The 25,898-nt window shown below is 43.5% G+C and overlaps 1 protein-coding gene across 1 annotated transcript in view; it reads right to left on the bottom strand.

Annotated features, from left to right (window-relative positions):
- Positions 1-755: 755 nt before the first annotated feature.
- The window catches only part of LOC134750991 (oxidative stress-induced growth inhibitor 1-like), a 58,100-nt gene continuing 32,957 nt past the window's right edge, over positions 756-25,898 (bottom strand). Inside the window, exons 2-10 of the mRNA XM_063686295.1 lie at positions 21,169-21,629; positions 17,797-17,902; positions 17,151-17,250; positions 11,486-11,569; positions 9,721-9,909; positions 9,226-9,332; positions 8,512-8,681; positions 6,586-6,740; positions 756-1,573 (exon numbers count right to left, since the gene is read on the bottom strand). Of these exons, the coding sequence (XP_063542365.1) occupies positions 809-1,573; positions 6,586-6,740; positions 8,512-8,681; positions 9,226-9,332; positions 9,721-9,909; positions 11,486-11,569; positions 17,151-17,250; positions 17,797-17,902; positions 21,169-21,241 (1,749 nt within the window). The 5' untranslated portion in view covers positions 21,242-21,629 and the 3' untranslated portion in view covers positions 756-808. The remainder of the gene's footprint in view (positions 1,574-6,585; positions 6,741-8,511; positions 8,682-9,225; positions 9,333-9,720; positions 9,910-11,485; positions 11,570-17,150; positions 17,251-17,796; positions 17,903-21,168; positions 21,630-25,898) is intronic.

Genomic DNA, 25,898 nt, shown 5'->3' with positions numbered 1-25,898 from the left:
TTATTAAACTTATGAAATGCATATATAAAAAATATTTGTTTTTTTATTTCTCGTTTATAAAATCCCCTCCCAACGACTGTTTTTTATTTATTTAATGTATATGTGAAAATATGGGTGCATAAAACTTACTCAAAAATATATCCCATAGTTCTTAATTCACTGACATAAGAGCTATGGGACAACGTTTTGAGCATGATGTGTGTATATTTTTACACTTGTAACACAAGGTAAAGGGGCCCACTGACTATCAGTCCGCCGGACGATATCGGCCTGTCTTCTTCTTCTTCTTTTAAAATTATGGCTTCAGCCCAGTGGGACTATTTCGCCAGTATCAAGGTATTGAGAGGTTTACAAACGACAAAAATTGTACGGTTGTACAAGACAGTGTACGGTGATTTGTTAGCTCTTGTAAATCGATAGCTAGTCTTTACAAGAAGCACGTGGACTACCGGCCGTTGACTCCAAGATGGTGGTTAAACGCGCTTCAAAATTAATTCTCCATTCACTGCACACTACCACATTAGTTTACTGTATAATAAGCTATCGATATTACACTTTAAACAATATTAATAAGCAAAAAACAAAGTAATTAATCACGATGCTAACTATCAAGATGGCGCTCGAACCGGAAGTCATCGGCCTGTCAGTTAGAACAAAAATTTGACAGTTCCGAACTGACAGGCCGGTATCGTCCGGCGGGCTGATAGTCAGTGGGCCCCTTAAAGGTAGCCTAGGGTCGTGATTCACACAAAAACTTCAGGTATAAAAAAATATTTATTGTAAAAAGAATATCATCACAACATACCATTCACTCATTCTTTCTTTCCTTATGCATGTGGGCAACGGCGGCTAGCGCGCCTCCAGGAATGAAACGAACAAAATTATCAGCTGTCAACGGTCCAAGGGCATACAATCCAGGGCTGTAAAGCATTTCATGTGTACCTTTATCGATCGCTACAGGATTTCCTCTACAATCCACACCCACTTTAGCATCTATACCAAAACCTATTCCACTTGAGTATGGATTAGTAGGCCGACATTGACATTTTATCTTATTCTCTAAAGGATCGGAATACGGTACCACCTCACATTTACACTCTACACGTTTGTTACAATCAGGTACGATACATTTTGTGTCGTTGCCGTTGATCTCTGAATAGTTTAATCTTGATTTGCAACTTTGAATACTTTGTCCGACTACAGTTTTGAAATAATGCCAATGGTTCTTTAGAAAGCATCTGTTATCTTCGATTTTTCGCTTAGCGGCATGCTTAGATTCGTCTGTACATTTGACACAATTATTTAAATCGATACAATTTAAATTAAAATTTGTTTGTAAGAAAAATAAGTCTGGTTTTGAGCCAATAAGTACAGCGATGATTAGGACGGTCAATTCTTTCATTTCATTTGTGACGATGTCGAGAAGTTTGAGGGATTTGGGGAAGTCCTCGTCGTCGGCCATCTTGGGGGGTTTGTTAAGGGAAAGGGGGGCAGCCTCGGCGATGACGTGGTGGGGGTAGGGCGTGTAGTACGGATGGTTGCCTGATGGTCCGTCGCACATCATTTTGTAGACCTGGGAAAGAATATTTTTATGTTTAGTGAATGAATTGAAAACATCTTCATAGACTATATGAAGGTAGGTTAACAATGGTGTGAGAATTGTAAAGACGAATATATGTGTATTTTAACTTCTGGTACATAAAAAAAAAAATTAAATAAGCAAGAGCCTATTTCTTGAAGAGAAAATTGGGGACGCCAATATAACTAGGTAATCTACCTAGTTTCCAGTTCCACATTAAAACCCACTTCTGATATGGAAGACAACTGACCGGTTTTATTTTACTTAAATATTATGTTGCTATACTTGTGATCATGGTGCTTTTTAGGGTTCCGTACCAAAAGGGACCCTATTACCAAAGATAGATATAACTGTAACACTCCGCTGTCCTTCCGTCTGTCTGTCACCAGGTTGAACCGTGATAGCTAGACAGTTGACATTTTCGCAGATGATGTATTTCTGTTGCCGCTATAACGACAAATACTAAAAAGTACGGAACCCTCGGGGCACGAGTCCGATTCGCACTTGGCCGGTTTTTTAATCTGTGAAATTTACCAAGCGAACGCGAAGCGTCTCCATTTCAGCTTGTGCAAAAAACCTTTCGGCTGTTTTTCTCTACAGATCGAATTTCTCAACCGATTCTGTTGAAATTTTATGAGCAGGTCCAATTATTATTTGGCTAACAAAGCCAACTAGTTAATGTTATTACTTATTGTAATTGTAAAATTGTAATTTTAATTATTATTGAATTTTTAATTTAATTATTTAATTTGAATTGTATTGTGTTGAGTTTTAATTATTTGTTGCATTTTCTAGTCAAAAATGATGATAATTTGTGGTGATATGTTCGATTTATAAGGCTCATCCGGTGTGTCCTAGCCCTAAGTTAGCTCCTAGTCATTAGTTAATTTGCATGTTAATTTGTTTTGTAATAGCACTAACATTATTTTTATTAGCTATGTAAGTTACTAACACATATGGGTGTATTAGGCCTGAAATAAATGACAATTTAATTTAATTTAATTACTTATTACCTGTGTATAATCCGGGTAGGCTGCGGGGTCCAGTTTGGCGAGCGCGGGCGCGGGCGCGCGGTGCACGTGGCGCACGCGGCACCCGGCGCCCAGGGACAACCACACCGCGTCCGCCGCTTACCTGTGTATAATCCGGGTAGGCTGCGGGGTCCAGCTTGGCGAGCGCGGGCGCGGGCGCGCGGTGCACGTGGCGCACGCGGCACCCGGCGCCCAGGGACAACCACACCGCGTCCGCCGCTTACCTGTGTATAATCCGGGTAGGCTGCGGGGTCCAGTTTGGCGAGCGCGGGCGCGGGCGCGCGGTGCACGTGGCGCACGCGGCACCCGGCGCCCAGGGACAACCACACCGCGTCCGCCGCTTACCTGTGTATAATCCGGGTAGGCTGCGGGGTCCAGTTTGGCGAGCGCGGGCGCGGGCGCGCGGTGCACGTGGCGCACGCGGCACCCGGCGCCCAGGGACAACCACACCGCGTCCGCCGCTTACCTGTGTATAATCCGGGTAGGCTGCGGGGTCCAGTTTGGCGAGCGCGGGCGCGGGCGCGCGGTGCACGTGGCGCACGCGGCACCCGGCGCCCAGGGACAACCACACCGCGTCCGCCGCTTACCTGTGTATAATCCGGGTAGGCTGCGGGGTCCAGTTTGGCGAGCGCGGGCGCGGGCGCGCGGTGCACGTGGCGCACGCGGCACCCGGCGCCCAGGGACAACCACACCGCGTCCGCCGCTTACCTGTGTATAATCCGGGTAGGCTGCGGGGTCCAGTTTGGCGAGCGCGGGCGCGGGCGCGCGGTGCACGTGGCGCACGCGGCACCCGGCGCCCAGGGACAACCACACCGCGTCCGCCGCTTACCTGTGTATAATCCGGGTAGGCTGCGGGGTCCAGTTTGGCGAGCGCGGGCGCGGGCGCGCGGTGCACGTGGCGCACGCGGCACCCGGCGCCCAGGGACAACCACACCGCGTCCGCCGCTTACCTGTGTATAATCCGGGTAGGCTGCGGGGTCCAGTTTGGCGAGCGCGGGCGCGGGCGCGCGGTGCACGTGGCGCACGCGGCACCCGGCGCCCAGGGACAACCACACCGCGTCCGCCGCTTACCTGTGTATAATCCGGGTAGGCTGCGGGGTCCAGTTTGGCGAGCGCGGGCGCAGGCGCGCGGTGCACGTGGCGCACGCGGCACCCGGCGCCCAGGGACAACCACACCGCGTCCGCCGCTTACCTGTGTATAATCCGGGTAGGCTGCGGGGTCCAGTTTGGCGAGCGCGGGCGCGGGCGCGCGGTGCACGTGGCGCACGCGGCACCCGGCGCCCAGGGACAACCACACCGCGTCCGCCGCTTACCTGTGTATAATCCGGGTAGGCTGCGGGGTCCAGTTTGGCGAGCGCGGGCGCGGGCGCGCGGTGCACGTGGCGCACGCGGCACCCGGCGCCCAGGGACAACCACACCGCGTCCGCCGCTTACCTGTGTATAATCCGGGTAGGCTGCGGGGTCCAGCTTGGCGAGCGCGGGCGCGGGCGCGCGGTGCACGTGGCGCACGCGGCACCCGGCGCCCAGGGACAACCACACCGCGTCCGCCGCTTACCTGTGTATAATCCGGGTAGGCTGCGGGGTCCAGTTTGGCGAGCGCGGGCGCGGGCGCGCGGTGCACGTGACGCACGCGGCACCCGGCGCCCAGGGACAACCACACCGCGTCCGCCGCTTACCTGTGTATAATCCGGGTAGGCTGCGGGGTCCAGTTTGGCGAGCGCGGGCGCGGGCGCGCGGTGCACGTGGCGCACGCGGCACCCGGCGCCCAGGGACAACCACACCGCGTCCGCCGCTTACCTGTGTATAATCCGGGTAGGCTGCGGGGTCCAGCTTGGCGAGCGCGGGCGCGGGCGCGCGGTGCACGTGGCGCACGCGGCACCCGGCGCCCAGGGACAACCACACCGCGTCCGCCGCTTACCTGTGTATAATCCGGGTAGGCTGCGGGGTCCAGTTTGGCGAGCGCGGGCGCGGGCGCGCGGTGCACGTGACGCACGCGGCACCCGGCGCCCAGGGACAACCACACCGCGTCCGCCGCTTACCTGTGTATAATCCGGGTAGGCTGCGGGGTCCAGTTTGGCGAGCGCGGGCGCGGGCGCGCGGTGCACGTGGCGCACGCGGCACCCGGCGCCCAGGGACAACCACACCGCGTCCGCCGCTTACCTGTGTATAATCCGGGTAGGCTGCGGGGTCCAGTTTGGCGAGCGCGGGCGCGGGCGCGCGGTGCACGTGGCGCACGCGGCACCCGGCGCCCAGGGACAACCACACCGCGTCCGCCGCTTACCTGTGTATAATCCGGGTAGGCTGCGGGGTCCAGTTTGGCGAGCGCGGGCGCGGGCGCGCGGTGCACGTGGCGCACGCGGCACCCGGCGCCCAGGGACAACCACACCGCGTCCGCCGCTTACCTGTGTATAATCCGGGTAGGCTGCGGGGTCCAGCTTGGCGAGCGCGGGCGCGGGCGCGCGGTGCACGTGGCGCACGCGGCACCCGGCGCGCAGCGACAACCACACCGCGTCCGCCGCTTACCTGTGTATAATCCGGGTAGGCTGCGGGGTCCAGTTTGGCGAGCGCGGGCGCGGGCGCGCGGTGCACGTGGCGCACGCGGCACCCGGCGCCCAGGGACAACCACACCGCGTCCGCCGCTTACCTGTGTATAATCCGGGTAGGCTGCGGGGTCCAGTTTGGCGAGCGCGGGCGCGGGCGCGCGGTGCACGTGGCGCACGCGGCACCCGGCGCCCAGGGACAACCACACCGCGTCCGCCGCTTACCTGTGTATAATCCGGGTAGGCTGCGGGGTCCAGTTTGGCGAGCGCGGGCGCGGGCGCGCGGTGCACGTGGCGCACGCGGCACCCGGCGCCCAGGGACAACCACACCGCGTCCGCCGCTTACCTGTGTATAATCCGGGTAGGCTGCGGGGTCCAGTTTGGCGAGCGCGGGCGCGGGCGCGCGGTGCACGTGGCGCACGCGGCACCCGGCGCCCAGGGACAACCACACCGCGTCCGCCGCTTACCTGTGTATAATCCGGGTAGGCTGCGGGGTCCAGTTTGGCGAGCGCGGGCGCGGGCGCGCGGTGCACGTGGCGCACGCGGCACCCGGCGCCCAGGGACAACCACACCGCGTCCGCCGCTTACCTGTGTATAATCCGGGTAGGCTGCGGGGTCCAGTTTGGCGAGCGCGGGCGCGGGCGCGCGGTGCACGTGGCGCACGCGGCACCCGGCGCCCAGGGACAACCACACCGCGTCCGCCGCTTACCTGTGTATAATCCGGGTAGGCTGCGGGGTCCAGTTTGGCGAGCGCGGGCGCGGGCGCGCGGTGCACGTGGCGCACGCGGCACCCGGCGCCCAGGGACAACCACACCGCGTCCGCCGCTTACCTGTGTATAATCCGGGTAGGCTGCGGGGTCCAGTTTGGCGAGCGCGGGCGCGGGCGCGCGGTGCACGTGGCGCACGCGGCACCCGGCGCCCAGGGACAACCACACCGCGTCCGCCGCTTACCTGTGTATAATCCGGGTAGGCTGCGGGGTCCAGTTTGGCGAGCGCGGGCGCGGGCGCGCGGTGCACGTGGCGCACGCGGCACCCGGCGCCCAGGGACAACCACACCGCGTCCGCCGCTTACCTGTGTATAATCCGGGTAGGCTGCGGGGTCCAGTTTGGCGAGCGCGGGCGCGGGCGCGCGGTGCACGTGGCGCACGCGGCACCCGGCGCGCAGCGACAACCACACCGCGTCCGCCGCTTACCTGTGTATAATCCGGGTAGGCTGCGGGGTCCAGTTTGGCGAGCGCGGGCGCGGGCGCGCGGTGCACGTGGCGCACGCGGCACCCGGCGCCCAGGGACAACCACACCGCGTCCGCCGCTTACCTGTGTATAATCCGGGTAGGCTGCGGGGTCCAGTTTGGCGAGCGCGGGCGCGGGCGCGCGGTGCACGTGGCGCACGCGGCACCCGGCGCGCAGCGACAACCACACCGCGTCCGCCGCTTACCTGTGTATAATCCGGGTAGGCTGCGGGGTCCAGTTTGGCGAGCGCGGGCGCGGGCGCGCGGTGCACGTGGCGCACGCGGCACCCGGCGCGCAGCGACAACCACACCGCGTCCGCCGCGCTCACGCCCGACCCCACCACTACCACTGTCGGTGGATCTGGGAAACAAAATAACATACCATAAGAAGACTTCCGGTTCGAACGCCATCTTGATAGTAGCCTCGTGATTAATTCCTTTGTTTTTTGCTCATTAATATTGTTTAAAGTGTAATATCGATAGCTTTATTATACAATAATCTAATGTGGTAGTGTGCAGCGAATGGAGAATTAATCTCAAAGCGTGTTTAACCACCATTTTTGAGTCAACGGCCGGTAGTCCACGTGCTTCTCGTAAAATCCAGCTATCGGTTTTACGAGACAACTACAACAACCACCGAACAGCGTCGTGCTCTAAGAGCATTTATTTTGTTCCTACCCTTTTACGTGACATTGGCTACGGGCAACACCGCCCTCAAGTCCATCAAGAAAAGAAAAAGAACATACCATAAAAACTTTTATAAAAAAAATTAAATTGACCTATCATCAAAACAATCAACATCATCAGATCCACTTAATCAAATTGGTCATTTACGAGAGAAAATGCTCAAGTTGCTTATGAAAACACCCAAATCACCATACAAGTGCCTTTAAAAATTGAGGAGTTCCCTCAATTCCCCAGGGATCCCATCATCAGATCGGAACCAGATTAATATGGGACCGACTTGGAAGTAGCTCCTTTCGAACAAAAAAAGAATTACTCGAATCGGACCACGGGTCTCGGAGTAATCGGTGAACATACATATGTATTGTATTGTATTGTATTGTATTGTATTGTAGTTCGGGCGATTTTCCGCAACTCGACGACTGGCGCCTATTTTGCGTGAAACATACATATGAAAAAAAATAGCCACAACCGAATACAAAACCTCCTCGTTTTATGAAATTGAAGTCGGTTAAAAATTAAGATTATCGAAAAACAACTTGGACTTGTGACAACTAAAGTTAGGTACCGAATAAGGCGCGGAACCGTACAGTGGCATTTAGATTATCGATCAAAAATAATTTATAACATTTAAAATTTTCGCGTTTTGAACACATTAAATCACTAAATAATTTCACGGTTTAGACTCACTTGTTTTAGTCACTATGCAGTACGCAATACACGGCAGTCGTAAACGCTGCTCGCACTATTAGTGCTTGAGAAAGGAGACCTAGGCTCTCCGAAACATGTCGCGCGAGTGACTAAAACAAGTGAGTCTAAACCGTGAAATTATTTAATGTTAGTATGTCTCAACAGTTTATATTCGAATATTAAATCACATTTACAATCGGGTCTATCGCGATTTTATATTATTATTATTACCCTCTCGTCTGTGCGTGGTTAGGATCCTGACCACATTTCAGGGCCATCTTTTTGTATTTTTTTTTCGAATATGATTTTTTTGCTCTTTATGCATCCGAGGCAAACCCACCCATTTAAACACACGACTTTTTGACCCACCCACATACGACAGGTTAAGAATTTGTCTTTGTTGCTAATAGTTTCGTTTGTTATTTAACAATTTTAACACATATCAGTAAAAGAACATGGGTCAAAATCTTATAAAAATTATAAATACAAATAAAAAATCATTAATCCATATATTTTATGATATTTTTATACATTTTTATTTTTAGTTTTAATCGTGTGTCGATAGATGGCAGTAAATTTACTGTTTACTACAAAATTAACTATGACAGTAGGTACCCCTCTATCCTATATAATCTCTTTGATATAACTAACTAAAATTGGTGAGAAACAACTTGGTATAAGCGAACTTTAATCGGCCATTGGTGGTTCTTAACGACTTAAATTTACAAATTCTTAGCAGTATAAACCATGTTACTTACCTAATGCATCAGGAATGTTGGTGGGCAGCGCCCTCTGTAGTGCACTGAGTGAATGCAGCGCGTAAGGCGCTATGGCCGGGTCTAATGTGTTGGGGCGGTCGCTGCCTCCGCACGCGACCACCACCCGCTTGCAGAGGATGCGGAATGGACGGCCGTAGGACTTGTCGTACCTGGAATTAGAAGGCTTTATTAGGTTTTTTACTAGTTTTATATGGAAAACCTACGTGGGAGTCGGATACATTGATACTCGTTTTTATCCCTGAAGGCCAGTCCAGACGGCATGATCAAATCAAACGATTTGATCAGAAAAGAAATTGGCGTCAATCTCCAATTTTAGATATGTTGATATTTGAGCGCCCTAAATTAAAAAAATGCCCCCAAACACGAATACTATGTCAGAAATTGATATTCTTGCGTCCGCACCTCCATTTTATCGGTAACTAGTGATCAGACAATTTAATCAGATTGGGCTAAAAGTTGTTCCCTTCTGGACTGGCCTTGCTACTTAAATGGAAAGGCAATTGTCAAAGGATTTCATAGATGGCGCTAATGGCGATAGCCGTTTATAGTTTTATTCTATTTAGCTTTAAGGGCTATTAGTATCCAGGCTATAAAATTCCAAAATAAAACAAAACAATAATTCGATAATTTTAGGACGTGGGTAGGATTGACAGGGGAAGTCTTTGCTAATAGCGCCATCTGTAAAAAACTTACCCCGAAACAACGTAGCGCGCATTGTGAGGGCATGCGCCGGCGCACGGCGCGCCTGCGCGCGGGGCGGCGCGCACGCTGGACACGATCACGCCTGACCGGAAGTAGCGCTGCAAACAATACGTATATCCGGTGAAAATTGTAAATACAAAAATGATACTTTGCTAGTAATATGTAAGTAAACAAATTTCGATGCACTATAACATAAGGATAACTTCGGAAGAGGGTCATTTTGAAAATTGGCAAATATCTTTAAAACTAGTAGTACTTCATATTTTAGCAATCTTCTCGATCGTCTTCTATAGTTACAATCTTACCTGAAGTTTACACTTCTGAACATATATCCTACTACAGTAGTTAGTTACAGCGCGTGCGGGCAGTCTTTGCTCTCCCTCTGCCGGGTTTGGTGGGAGCGACAGCTACGCTGCGGGGGAGACGGTGAGTACGGAGGGGGGGGGGGGGGGGGGAGGGAAGGTGTGCTCCGGCCTAGCATCTCACCTGTAGTTTACACTTCTGAACGTATCTCCTACAGTAGTTAGCTACTGCGCGTGCGGGCAGTCTTCCCTCTCCCTCTGCCGGGTGTGGTGGGAGCGAGAGCCACGCTGCGGGGGAGAGGGTGAGCACGGAGGGGGGGAAGGTGTGCCACGCGCCGCCAGGCGGGCCCCGGCCTAGGACTATGTGGTCTATCTGAAAAAACAATAAAGCCTTTTTGTAATTTTTTTTTATTTTTGATACAAAATTACAAATTGAAAAGCTCAAGAAGGTTTCTGTTGTGGGTACTCAGGCAACGATATATATAATATACAAATACTTAAATACATAATAAACACCCATGGCTGAGGAACAAATAGGGATTTGAATCCAGGACCATCGGCTTCACAGGCAGGGTCACTACCCACTTAGGCCAGACCGGTCGTCGATGCAAGCTTTCATCGCTGACTACCTTACTTTCAACAAGCAACTGATACTCATCAAGACAATACTAACAAACCCAAACACAACAGGTTGCGTTGTTTTATCACAGTTTCTATGGCTACCTTCTGTATCCATCATCGGATCAATCCATGGTACTGATGGTAGGTACAATCGGAGACATTCCCGGTGAACCACTTCAGAAAAATTTTACCTCGATCCTTACGAGCGAGCTAAACTCTGCCTTCCATAGAGATAACCAATTACGATGCATTTAGGATTCTTTATCTTAATAATGAAAATGGTAAAAACAGGTAATGAGACAAACAATAGGTAGTAAGGACAGTTTATTAGTTGTTGTTTAGGCTAAGCTTCGCCTCCCCATAAAGATAACCAATTAGGATGCATTTTGGATTCCTTATCTTAGTTTGCAAATGCCGGCCGTCACAAAGACAATGGACGACAATAAACTTTACCTGAGCTAACCTTTTTTCTGTCATCACTTTTATGATATCGCCTGACCGTCTGCAAGACGTTTAAACGAATTTTGCCCTTAAGCGCGATTGTTCCTACCGTAATTGTTTTTTTAAATTAATAATATTGCATTGTCACCCAACGTTGTTTAAATAAACCTCTGATTGTAAGCATGTTGGATTACAATTGATTTAAACCACAGTACAAAGGATTACGAATGATGATGAAAACATACCATTGTTTTTTTTAAACAGTTATGAACTGGTAATACATAACACTAATTGAATCAGAACTCTTTTTGTGTTTTATAAATAAGAATCGTTATAGCTCTAATGAGCTAATCATTATGTAAATTCAAGGCATGAATCATAATATCCATAATACTAACGATGAGTGAAAAACACGCAAGAAAGTTCTAAAATAAGTAAAAAGTTTCCCTTTCAAATAAAGTCCTGACATCACACTAAAAATCCTGACATTTCCTAGGCGGTATTTTTTCCTAAATAATAATAATTGGTTCTAAAATTATGAGGTAGTGTGCAGTCGCTTTTATACTATCATGAACATATAAATGCGCCCAAATCACTTTTTTAATACCACGTCCGTGGCAAACAAGCATACGGCTGATGGTTAGCAGTCACCGTAGCCTATGGACGCCTGCAACACCAGATGTACATGCGCGTTGCCGACCCTTTAAAAACCTGTACACTTTTGAAGAATTCCATACTGACCCTCGGCACGGAGCTCATTCCACAGCCGTCCTTCCCTTATTCTACTCAAGTCCCTCGCAATCCTGACAAAGGACCAGAAATCCTGACATGTCAGGGAAAATCCTGATGTATGGCAACCCTAACTGTAATAAGTACAAAGTACTTACTTGTTTTTCTACGTCATATTTCCACTCTATGAGCGAGTCTGCAGGGATGCCCAGGTCTGCGCACGGCCTTAATAAATTGTCCATCTGAAACAAAAGACATCGATTATTATCGATCGAGCTAACTCGTGAATGGTCCGGCTTAGATTAACTTAGATGGATTTTAACGTAAAATTTAAAAATCTGTATATCTGTATCAGTATCAAAAGATTAGTGCGACATAAAATAGTAGAAATTAAACGAAATGGAAATAAAAAAAATCCTACTAAATTGTTGCCATGTTTAAGCGTTTTACGTCAAAAATGAAACAGTTACGTAGAAAGTGGCGCCCTCAATAATTTTCTACAATTTTTTGTCGGACTATAGCGTATGAAACAACGCGCCGGTAGTATCTGCCTCCGTTGAATACTTTTACAAATAGAGATGTATTTCTACAATTCGTTCGTAATTTGTTATTCTACATACAGGGACATACAGATGTAGTGTATATTTATTAACCGACTTCAATTTCATAGAAGGAGGAGGTTCTGCATTCGGTTGTGGCTATTTTTTTTATTTTTATGTATGTTCATTTTCCATCGTATTTTCACAGATAGTTACGAACGTATAACGTCTTGCTATGTCAGTCAGTCTCGGTACAAAAAGTACTGACGTTGACTGAAGTAGCATGACAAATACGAACGTTTCCGAGAAAATACGATGGAAAGCAAATACGCACTACATCTGTATCTCTTTATGTTAAGCTATTAGAGAATAGTAGATAGGTATGGTAGGTATAGAGTCAGTGCAGCTTTATTTGACGTTCATAAGCGCATTATAATATGCCTACTTGAATAAAAAACTATCTTTATATACTTTTTGAAAGTGACAAAATATTTGTATTTTATAGAATTAGTAGACTCCTAAAATAATTATCAAGTTATGATAGTGTGAAATTTAATTATCACAGCATAGAAAATAGAAATAAAATCAAAATCCCATATCAAAGGGGCACTTATGTTTGTTTTATAAGCGCTTAACATTAAATACTATAAATACCTACCTAACATTTATTTAATTGGCGACCGAGCCGCTAAGGTCATTTATCTTAATGCGGGCTGATTTTTTCACACTGCACAGTTCAATTAATAATGGTTCAGTACGTAATCATAATTAAGGTTTCGATTTTCGAGATTTGTCTATAAAGTTCCTTACTAATAAAATTTTAGTAGATACTGTAGACCACTGGTTTTTTAACCTTTTTCGAGATCCCTGTTAGTATGTTTTTTTATTTGGTGTTATTCAGGAGGGATCACGATGTCTGTGCTCTCAGTCTGGAGAGTCACACCACACTATCTACCTTTTGGCACTATCAGATCCATATAATTGTAATCTCATCTGTATTTAGAGTTGACATTATGAATAAAATGGAATATCCTGACCCCGGACATCACCCTGAAAATCCTGATATTTACTGGCCGGTTATTACGAGTACTTAAAACATCCGACCAATTAATCCCTTATTCCATAACCTTTTGAAAGAAAGAAAGAAAGAAAATACATTTATTTGACGCCACAACATAGTACATAAAAAAAAGAAAAGCATGCAGACAAAAAAACATTTGGACGCCAAAAAGGATCCCCACTCAGCATAGTGCCGCGGCAAACCGTGGCGCTGGTTTTGGTTTTGTGGGCTATTATTCCCCTTACTCGCCAATATACGCTGTAGCGTAACTAGTAACATAACCTGAGACTTTTAGCTAGCTTTTTACTGGTTTGTCGTAGGTACCCGGGTATGTCCTTAAACTGCGTCCGGACCCGGATATGTCCTTAAACTACGTCCAAAAGAGAGGTATGGGCACTGTGAATGACATCTCGCTTTGTGTGGTAGGGTACAGGACAGCGGATGTCATTCCAGATCTAGAGCAGAGCCCAACTGGGGAAGTACCTCCACCTTACAGAAAACCGCAGCCAAATAACACTAGACCCTACTCATAGTGTTGTGTTCCTGCCGGTAAGTAAGGTTGCCAGAGCTCAACGAGGGAGAGGAGTGTTACGGTCGGCAACGCGCGTGTAATATCTCCGGTGTTGCAGGCGCCCATAGGCTACGGTAACTGCTTACCATCAGGCGGGCCGTATGCTTGATTGCCACCGACGTGGTATAAAAAAAAGGTACGTAGTTTTTAAAAAAACCTTGACACTCCAAGTTTCCCCGCAGTCCTTAACAAAGGAATATCGATCCTGAAATGTCAGGGGAAACATTAGAAACATGCCAACCCTGTTCGTATTACATAAACTTATAAAGTTCAGAGGCCATTAGAAGTAGGTTAAAATCAATTAGCATGATTTTATTACATTGTAAGTTTGTTAGTTGCTTATTTAGCATTTAGCTACAAGTAACGTTACTAAAGCTAAGTGTATTAAAAAGGTTTATTTATTACGCTAAGTGAACCCTAGTACAAGTCGCGTTCAAGGCCGCTTAATGTGCCACACTTAGTTTTTTTATGATTTTTTATCTCCAAGCGAGACCTTTTTTCCAAGCTTTATTGATTGCAAAAAAGTCATACTTTATAGCATTATATCATATAGAACATCAATAATTTGGTTTTAAATTATGGATTTGGCTTACCTCGTAAGTCGTAACGTAACAAAATGTTAGAAATCTCACAATCGAACATCGAATTCAATCGGAAAATTTAAACCTACATGTAAAATAAATCAAATGAAATTATTTGATTAAGATGCGCCAATCCTATTGAATATTAGTGTGCATTATTATAAAATAGGCATATTGGGCCTTACGAGACTACTTTACATGTTAACGTAAAGGCTCTCTTTGATAAAAACTCACAATAAACCGTCTATTACTAACTTCTAAATCATAACCCACTTTTGATCCGTCGTCGGGTAAAAAACCAAATCGATAGGATTTATAATATTAATTTCATTTGGATTTTATTTGGATTTTTAATATTTATTTATTAATTTTATTTTCTCTTGTGAAACGACTAATCTATACAATACAACATTGTCATTTTTAGACCGTTAAAGCATGAAAAATATGCACAACAGTTAGTTTTTTGTCATTTAAAACCTAGCATTGTTCAAGGCAACACGTTGTTTTTAACTTTTTATTGTAATGTCAATTTTTCAGTAATTCCATAAAAGCATATTAAATTGAGTGACTTAATGCGGTAAGAAAATAATAGCCAGTAGCTACACATTTTGCTCAACAGCTGAAATAGGAATGAAAAACTACTTCAAGACCGGTTATAGGCATTATAGGTAGGTCTAATTTACAAATTAGACTCCGTTATCGTTAGCTTTCGGGAACAAATTAGAAAACTTTTGTTTTAAATGAAAACGAAACCTATTCATAACAGCGCCATCTGGTGAGTCAAAATGTCTAAGAATCATCAATGAGAGTACTGATTCTCAGCTCTTGCAAGTGGTAACAAATTGGTAGTAACAGAGGGGAATAAACAGTTCTTGTGTGGCTTATAAAGATAAAACTTTGGTTCAGCTATAGATTCGAAGTTAAAGTACTGCTTACAAAATTTAAACTACAACACTCGAACGAAATAAATGTGGTAGATAATACCCACTTTTTCATGAGAGTTAGCTACCAATTACAATAGTATACCTACCAGTAACAACCATTCTGTACACGCGATTATATTCCTAAAAGCTTGGAGCAAAGGACTTAAAATGATTCGAATGCGTAAGTATGTGGATTTCGGCCATTTTGGATTTAATGTGTGAAATGAGTTTAGCATCATAACCGCGTGTATGTTCACTATTGTTCACGTGAGTCTCACTTGAGATTTATCTATATGGTAAGATAAAGTAAGAACGCTAAGCACAAATAATTTAGTACATTGAGCCGCCATTTCCTATCTCTATCGCACGCGCATAATTATATTTCTGTCCAACTCGGACAGTGGCATTGACCGCCGGCATCAACGGCGGAACTACAATATATAGCGCGGGCGACAAAGATAAGAACAGGCGGTTCTTTACAATTTGGTGCCCTGACCAGGATCATGAGTATCATGACCACTTTTAATTTATGTGTACCCAACACCGAATATGCAATTAAGCTCGGTAAACGACCGCAGCCGGAGGCCAGTGATTGTAAATTTAAATGACTATTAAGTGATACAGACTGATTATATTTTATAAAAAACGTTAATTATGTTAATAATAGCTACGGTATCAAGTCGATAAAAAGGTTACAAGTCATATATGTCAAGTAGATTAATTACTATTTTAGGTGCAACAAAATAATACGTTTAAAAGTTTAAATAAACATTTTTAATACAGTTGCTCAAAACATTCGTTTCGTTTGAGTGTTGCTACTTTACGTAGCTGTTTAGCGTGCAGAATGTTGGTATTCGCGAACTAGTGCTTTTTACTTATCCAATTTTTTTAAATTTATACTTGTCCAATGCATGACTACTTATTGATGAGTTTTAATATTAGTTTCCTCTAAACGTCGTAACATACCATCCTTAGATACATAAAACAAATGAAATAGATAAAAATACACGAATACATATGTCCAACATCACGTGCAGATAGCGGTCGCTGATAGGGATACCATGGTGGTTGACCTTTGATATTGGATACCCAAGCCAGTATCAGATATGGCAAAGCTAGCTTGACGTAACGACTGATATGAACACATCACCTAATATGGATTTGCATTATGAAAATGTTCGCCGCGTTCTCATTAATATGCTCTTGAACTTCGTCCAAAAGAGAGGTATGGGCATTGTGCATGACATCTCGCTTTTTGTGGTAGGCTGGTAGGGTACAGTACAAGAGCAGAACCACCATCGACCCCGTCATCCAGACCCCGATCGACCATCCGATCAAGCGCCGGAAATGGAGTTGGATTGAGCACACACTCCGAAGGGATCCTGACCACATACATCAGGCCCTAGACTGGAATCCCCAAGCAAAGCAAAAACGTTGCCGTCCAAAGCAGACCTGGCGACGGACTGTTATTGCAGAGGCGAAGGCTATTGGGAAGAGAGCGCTGGTGGCCAAGCGGTAAGAGCGTGCGACTTTCAATCTGGAGGTCGCGGGTTCAAACCCCGGCTCGTACCAATGAGTTTTTCGGAACTTATGTACAAATTACTCCTTACTTGTTATGTACTCCTTTAAAAACAGACTCGACAAACATTTTACGAATGGACAGAACACAAGTGCAGGACATTGATATGCACGTATCAGCTATTTTAAGCTGCCTGTGCATTCGTATATAATATAATATAATATAATATAAATATCATTTGATATTTACCAGTTGCTTTTCGGTGAAGGAAAATATCGTGAGGAAACCGGACTAATCCCAACAAGGCCTAGTTTCCCCTCCGGGTTGGAAGGTCAGATGGCAGTCGCTTTCGTAAAAACTAGTGCTTACGTCAATTCTTGGGATTTGTTGTCAAGCGGACCCAGGCTCGCATGAGCCGTGGCAAAATGCCGGGATAATGCGAGGAAGAAGAAGAAGGCCATTGGGAAGACTTGGAGCAAACTCAAGCACGAAGCTAAAGTGCGATCCAGATGGCGGCGCACTGTGCCCTCTGCCCCATCTAGGGGCATAGGACATTAAGTCAGATAAGTCCATTAATTGCGTGAGGCGTTTTTGAGGATTTTGTGCTACTTTCTGCTTTAGTTTACTTACGAGTAGTGGGATGGGGTTCTGGCTCCGCCCCTCCAGGCCCTCTGCGAGCTCCGAGAGGTCAGCTTCGTAGAGGCTCTGACCTGCCGGTATATTTTCCAATCTGCGAACAAAGAACAAGACAAGTCGGGTTATAAAATCATAATTCTATGTGATAGTTTGAAAAATCTCCAAGAGATTAGAGCGCAAGTGCTAGCTAGTCCAGCGGGCTAGCTTTGCGGGTTACAAACCCCGGCACATACGTAGCTGGTTTTCAGTGTAGGAAAACATCGTAAGAAAACCTGACTAATCCCAATAAGACCTAGTTTCCCATCCGGTAGTCCTTCGTAAAAACTAGTGCCTACGCCAATTCTTGGGATAAGTTGCCCAGCGGACCCCAGGCTCTCATGAGCCGTGGCAAAAAACCGTGACAACGCGCGGAAGATGATGAGTGTGAAAAATCTTAATGTTTTTTTTTTATCTACCACATTGACTAATCCCTAAATTAAGTAATGTACCTAAATAAGATAAAGACATACATTTTTCCGTCTTGAACTGGACCTCGATAGCTCAGTTGTTCTCGCTCGTAAATAATTGGAATCGCAAAAATGTTTATTTCTGTAAATTTCATATTTATCAAAAACAACTATTATAAAATCTAAGAACTTACCTAGCTCTAAGCATATCATCAATGGGTAGGTCTGCGGGCACTTGCTTGAGATATGGCACGTTTCCGGCTAGCATAAATGACGTCACCATCCCACTGGGGCCGTTTCCTTAAAGAACATAATAATAAGTAAATACTAGTGTTCTAACTGTAGAGTCTGCGAACCCCCATGTGATTACTATAAACGACGATTATATAATAGTTATAGTACATAGGCTGTCAACTTCATAGGCAAAGTAATTACCAACTAGCGTTGGCGGTTGGTAGCAAATGGATAGCTTTAAAATAGTGAAATAACAAAATATAGTAAGGTTACTTTAATATGACACACAACGACCCATATAATAAGAATTAGAAACGTCATAAATAAGTCTGATAACAAAATTTACCTAATAATGTAGTGGAGTAGTGACGTAGCCACAAGTAATTCCTATATCTATTACCCTGACAATAAGACAAATATAAATATCTACTCATCATTCGGCTGTTTTACTTCATTTACTTGTTCTCGTATCGCCTCCTCACATGAAGACCGCGACAATTCTCACTATTACGTCACAACTCCACAAAAGTAAACAGATCCTAGAACGGCTCCCTGTGGCAAACCGCTCTTCTCAATTTTATTACATTTAATGAACATTAAATAATCACAAAACAATTATCTCGAGCACGAGACGTGATAAATAATGGCAAGAATGCGAAAAGCAGATAAAATAACGATGCATTATACAAAGTTCACCTCGTGTTTCAAACGCAATACGTGTCAAACGCTTACGACAGGTCATAAATATTACGAAACAGCTCAATTACAATTGAACGTTATCGGGACCCCCAATTTAGCAGCAGACCAGACCAATTGACCTCCTGACTCACGAGAAACTTCCACGGGCTAATGCATACAAATAGAACTGATAGCTATAATGTACACTGTCGCAAAAGGCTTTGTAGAAACAATAATTAAAGGCAACGGATTTTAAATCTTATGACAATGGATTAAAGTTCATTGTAAACTCATAGACGTTTGAGAAAAACCAGTCTGTTACATTGCAAACGAAAGCGACCTTCTGCGTATTCATGATCATCGACCATGAACTTCTTAGGTTAGGTGGTTATATAAATAAACCAGTTGCATAGAATGATTACATAACTCGGGAGATTTTATAACATTGTTCTTTACGGCAAATATATAATGCAATAAAAATAAAATGCACAAAAAATACGCCTAACGTAATTTATTTGTGCCTAAACGTGATACAAAGCGCTTTTGCCTGTCCTTTTGTATAAGTGTTTAAGATTGGTTGTATCATTAGCACTAGAACTGATCCGACTGACTACTGAATAAGATAAACCACAAATGAATAATCTGGAAACCAATTCCCATGTAGAAAAAGGTGTGAAGTTAAACAAAATAGTAGGTGATTGACGGTTCGCGCCTATACATTTTTTACATACTTTTTATCGCTTGCGAAATGTCCTTTCAAAAACTCATAGCAAGTTAACAAAGTTAATCTTCATAAATTATAAATAGACACACGTGAAACCAAATCCACTTTAGCACGTTTTCGTAGTAAACACAAAGACAACATTTTATAATTCTAAAACAAACTCTTGCCCTATCTCTTTCTCTCGCCCCGTGTTAAAGTATAGAGGGAAAAGAATGGCATACTGCAATCCCGAATTATATTCACAATGTCTATCATATGTGGTATTTTCTATAAAAAGGGACCTTATTGTCGATGACGCTTACGCCATTATAAACGAAGCACCGATATAAATACAATGCCGCGCGACGCTGTGCGGCGTAAGCGCCATCGACAATAAGGTCCCTTTTCATAGAAAATGCCCCATATTTGGCCCGCGTTTGGACTCGATGCTAAATGGTAATCTGATAAAACATACGTTTTAAGCACAACGATAGTTTTGAAGGATTAAGAACTTTAGGGGATACTCTTTAGGGTTGAAATTACAGCAACCAATTATTTTATTGGGAACTTTTGGTAACTACGAGAGAAAGGAGTTAAGCGCAATAATAGTTACTAAAAGAAAACCAACTTTAAGCGAAAGCTGAAAATTTCAAATTAAGGATAGTTATTGTTTGAGACGTTTTGGCCTGACGGAAGGGATAAAAATAAAACAATGCGTGCAGAGGATTAGTTTATGGATGTTCGTGTTGACGGTCAATTAGTTAATTCGTAATGAAGTGGTGTCACATTACATATATGTCAAAGCCACGTTGGCACAGAATAAGTAATAGTATTATCATACAGAACGGCCACGCACCGCCCGCCCCGATTCGAATTGCCTAGCCCCGCGAGCCCGCGACAGCAGATTGACGACCTTTTGCCTACCGCTCAGTACTGTTTTTTTAAGCAACTTACTCACACAATGACGCATGCCGCGTGTACAGACGTGCCGTTCACACATAGAAACGCAAGTGATTTTTGTTGGGCGTGTCCGTCCTGTTGGCGAGTATTAGCTTAATTCACCAAGCTAATGAGTATAAATAGCTTATTAAAAAATTTTGGCATCAAAAAAGTATACAAGGACAAGTAACCAATGGTACCTACAGTCATAATTATTTTTTCTTCTGATTCCCAGATTAATATGTTTACAACAGAAAATAGAAACAGAGACATGCTTATGAAAACAGATAACAAGAAACTACGTAGTTAACTTACTTAAAAAAAAAAAAAACAACGCAGAGTGCAATAAAATTATAGTTTTGTTCTTAAACTGTGGTCTTTGTGCGTTTAAACTAACAAACGAATACGTATTAGCTCAGGGGCCTATCGCGAACCACGTTCGACGTGTTGCGTCCCTGTCACAGTTACGTACGAATTTACAAAGTCGCAACACGTCGAACGCGGTTCGCGGTAGGCCCTCAGGCCTCATTATTTTAAATTACTGCAATTAATCTAATAAGAAAAAGATTGTACAGAATCATCCATTTAGTAGTAGTAGTAGTAATCACTTTATTGTACACAACACAGGTTTACAAAAATAAATTATAGTAATGGAAGTACAAAGGCGAACTTATCCCTATAAGGGATCTCTTCCAGCTAACCTAGAGGTATTTCCTCCTGCCCTAAATGATTCTGCATCAAAAATTGTTAAAAAAGAAGTGAATATAATTAAATAGGAATCCATGGTCTCTGATTACCTCTACGGGAAACAGGTGTGGCTTTCCAGAAGGGTCCTTTTACTTCATCTACAATAAGGACCTTTTTATCAGAATTTCTATTAAAATTTCAGATGGAACCGTCCTTATAGCACTTGAAGCATAGCCTTCTGTGATGGAAAGCCACAGGTGTTATAATATTACAAGTACAGTACATATCTTACTTATAATATCCCTTATAGAATATGAAAACTCACCTATAACAACTACTTCTTTGTACACCGCGTCGTCTGTCAACGTGTGCTGGCAAGGTTTCTGGCTGTCCTTCATTATGTTTTGTGCTATCCTCTATATCTTCTTCACTATTTACGATTAAATCTTGTTCTATATTTAAATCTTCTAATTTAAGCGTGTCTTCTCTAATTATATTAGTATCGTATTTAATTTAATTTACCTTCAGTATTTCTGTATAGATATATTTCTCCTTTATTACGAGCTTCTAATTCTATTTTCTCCAAGTTTTCCGAGAAAGTTCTAATCGTTTATTAGGAGTACGTTTGTTTCTCTTTAGTCGTCGTTATAGCTAGAATAAATTATATCACATGCAGATTATAGTCCTGCTGCTGACTACTACTAGGTTATGTATGTTATGTTGCTCGGTGTGCACCCACAGCAAATGGGTTGGCTGAGCGGTTGCATCGGGCTTCACTGGGTCTACCTGGAACAATACGAGAACATTGTTACTTAACATAGGGTTTGCGACGTCTTTATATTTAATTGTTAGTCAAATATATTAAAACGGGGCACGTTTTTCAACGGGGACGGGGGACGTGGCAGAAGGAGAATATCATGGACAAGGAACATAAGAGACTGGTTAGACGTGGACAGTACAGAAAAACTAATTCGCATGACTACGGATAGAACGGCATATAGGCATAAGGTCGCCAACCTCTGGGATGGAGAAGGCACTTGAAGAAGAAGAAGACGTTTTTCAAGTCGCAAATTGCTCTGCGTCACTGCGTCAGACTGACTGCGTCTATCAGCCAACGCGTGTGGCTCCAGATCAAATACGTCGAGCAATTTCCGACTTGAAAAACGTGAGTTTTAATACATTTAATATGTCTGATTCTCATGGAAGTTCTGTTATTAATTTGTTGGATAATATAGATTTTCAACTAGGCGTCTTATCTAACGAAGCGTAGGTATGTTATTATATCATATGCCTTAAAAATACTGATATTAAAGAAACGACTACTCATTATATCAATCATTATTACCAACAACGACGACCGACTTCAACTCAGCTCAGGTATGTTTTATTACCTTATAAATACCTTCATTAGGAGAAACCACTTAGCTTATATTATCAATTACGAATTGCAGTCAATTGGGTAAGAAAACAATAACAACAACAACAATTCATCATTAAGGGAAAAACAATGAATGAAATATTGACTGACTACACGTTTAATAATAACTGTAATAAGTTACATTTTTATGACAATAGTTTCGTTGAGAATATTCTCTGTGAGACTGATATTGCCGGCACGAGGCATCATAACTTATGTTATGCACAAAGTAAATGACTGATTAAATGGGACATTAATAAATTACATGTTGAAACGATTTTATGTCTGTACATCTGCACGTCTGTAGTGTAAATTTCATTTTCACCTCAGCAGCTCGAACAAGCCTACTTTCGTCACTCCCTGGAGTGAGGAAAGTGCGACTTTCCTCACTCCAGGGAGTGAAACAATGTAGCTTTTTAATTTAGTGAAGGCTTCAGTTCGGTTTTAATTTAGTGAACTTCATACTTTTATTAAAAAAATTTATGGTATGGTACGGTACGGTCCGGTACGGTACGGTACGGTACGGTCCGGTCCGGTCCGGTCCGGTCCGGTCCGGTCCCGTATCGTATCGTACATATTATAATACTTTTTTTTTCTGTTTATTCTTTGTAATTCGAAATACATTTTAACCTTTAATATGTTCTCACTACTGAGGTGAAAAATTATGTGTGCAACACGAGAGCAAAGTTATTTTACATCTCGTGTTTTTGAGTCCCTCGCTACGCTCAAGATTCTACCTTAGAATCACTCGCTTCGCTCGTGATTCAATTATAGAATCTTTCGCTTTCTCGGGACTCAAAATAAACACTCGCAAGAAAAACCAACTTTCCTCTCTTGTTGCACAAATAACTATTGATAGCGTGACGTGGTACGCATTTGCGTCAAGTCTCATTTTGTATGGGATTTTGACTATTTTGAGTTTCTTGTGATTGTGTGTGAAGTGATTCTTGAGGAAGGTTTAGGTGTATAATTTGGTTCTCTGTCTGGTGGTCTGTCTGTCTGTCACCAGGCTGTATCTCATGAACCGTGATAGACAGTTGAAATTTTCACTAAATAACACTAAAATACTAAAAACAGAAATAAAATAAATATTTTGCGCTAAATTAATAAAATAGAGGTTTTATTTCATAATGGGATGCAAATAAGTTTGGTACACGAGCGAAGTGGTAGGTAGAAAGAAGCTAGTGTAAATAGAAATGTTTAAATTTTATTATCAATTGAACTTTGTGGACTGTATAACTCATAGTAACGACTAAAGATAATATTAATGAATGGAGACTTGATTAAATATAATTGCTATTAATATTATATGGGGTAAAATTACTCTGTAATGTAGGTCTACCTACAGCGAGTGATCGTAGTGTACCTACACAATTAATTAATGTGATATATTTAATAGTTTTTTGCACTTGAGCCGGATTTGAACCCGGACCTACAGCTATATGACCTTGTTGTTGGATGTATCTTGTTTTGCAGAAAATTGTTTCATAGAATGTAATGTTTCGCAGAATTTTCATTTCATAGAAAACATTTTTTCACAAAGGGTCGCAGTTCCAACCTCATCATCATTCGCTTGCCCTTATCCCATTCATTTGGGGTCGGCGCAGCATGTCTTTTTCTTCCATACCTCTCTTTCGCCCGTCATCTCATCACTCACTCGCATTCGTTTCATATCATCTCTCACACAGTCCATCCACCTTTTCCTCGGTTTTCCTCTCCCGATACTTCCCTCCACATTCATTCGTAATACCTTTCTCGTCACATGCCTTTCATCCCTCCGCATTACATGTCCGTACCACGCTAGGCGATTCGCTCTTACTTTTTCTACTATAGGTGCAACTTTCAGGCTTCCTCTTATATACTCATTCCTTATCCTATCCATTCTTGTCACACCACACATCCATCTTAACATCGCATCGCATCCATCCATCCATCCATCCATCCATCTTAGCATCGCAGTTCAAACCTAACCTAACCTACTTTTCTGTTAGACCTAATGGGTTCTACACAATGACCTTTTAGCTGCACCTAAAAAGTTACCGGTTTTTGAAAAAAAAAAAGTTTCTATGAAATGAAAATTCTGCGAAACATTACATTCTATTAAACAATTTTCTGTGAAAGAAGCGGACACGAAAATGATCGATATAGTAATACTATAACGATGATTGTCGTGATGAAAATTATCGTATGTTCTTCTCCATACCAAATTTCATCTAAATCGGTAGGCAGACAGACATTCAGTTGTTCGATTCTATTTAAACATTTACATTTATTTACCTATACCTATAATTTCTGAGAAACATATATGGTACATACAAGACAGATGCAGGAGGGTCAACGAAAATTTTAACATAAATAAATCGACAAACTGTAAGCCGAATTTCGTGTAAAACATCGAAATACCCCAATAAATACAAACGAAACTCTATTTTCTTTACTAAAGACATTAAATCATATAGATTCTTATGATATTACGTCACAACATGACTTCTGAAAGTAAATACCTATACTAAATATAGCTCATACACCGCATGAGTTGCACTCTTATAAAACATGGTGCAATGCGCATACACAATCAATACCCCCCATACGAAACCTACCGTGACAAACGAAAACTGTCATATCGTTATCTGCCTTTCTATCGCTCTTCCATATGTGCGATAGAGGCAGATAACCAAATTTCGATTTTCGTTTTTCGCAGTTGAGTTGTGTCGACTTCGTAGGTCAAGGTGATGCTCTTTTGTTTATCGCCGAAGATAAAATCCGTATTTAGGCAGCTGTTTTATCGTTGATGCGAAAATCGAAATTTTGTTATCTACCTCTCTATCACTTTTGCATATTCGAACGATAGAGACGTAGATAACGAAATTTCCATTTTCGCGGTAGACCCTCTGCGACAAGAGAGTAGCGATAATGAGTTTTTTTTGCAAGCGTTTTCTGGTGAACCGTAGATCTCGCTTCGCTTGGTTATAAAACGTGGTGAGTTCGACTGTAGGTATTTTATTTTAATACAAGCCTAAGTTATGGTTGCCGTAAGTAGGTATTGAATTTTGAAAACACAACGGGTTCCAAGATATTATACTTTCATGTTGTGTGAGTTTCAAGAGCTAGAATCACTTAAACCCAAGTCAAAGTCAATATAATCTTTATTCAAATAGGCCTAGCAACAAGCACTTTTAAATTGTCAAGTTATGAGAGGTAGCGATTTTTTGACGCTAAGTGTAATTTGCATGTTTGTATGTGACGTCATATTGTGGCAATTATATCTCTTCCAACACTTCGAAAAGTATAATTACACAGAACTAGGTAAATAAACAGTAGGTAGATGACTCATCATAAGATTGTGAAATGACTATGATAGTCACTATCACAATGCAAATAGTGATAACGTCATTTGATGTAACTTGGCACTTATCCAAACCTGTCATTCTGACGTGACATTAATGTGAAACGAATACATTTTTACACAGAAAAAGCTTATGTGAATGAAATATTTTTTATCAATAAATGATCGTATCGTATCGTATCGTAATGCAATATATCATTATTATAATTTATATATTCGATTTTTGCTCTAAGTCCCCGGCAAGCTGGGCCAAATTTCACCTTCCCATACAAAGTTTCGTTCTCATTTTAAA

This window comes from Cydia strobilella, chromosome 21, assembly GCF_947568885.1.
Source record: "Cydia strobilella chromosome 21, ilCydStro3.1, whole genome shotgun sequence".
NCBI lineage: Eukaryota > Metazoa > Arthropoda > Insecta > Lepidoptera > Tortricidae > Cydia > Cydia strobilella.
The sequence above is the reverse complement of the archived record's forward strand: the minus strand, read 5'-3'. Positions and strand labels throughout refer to the sequence as shown.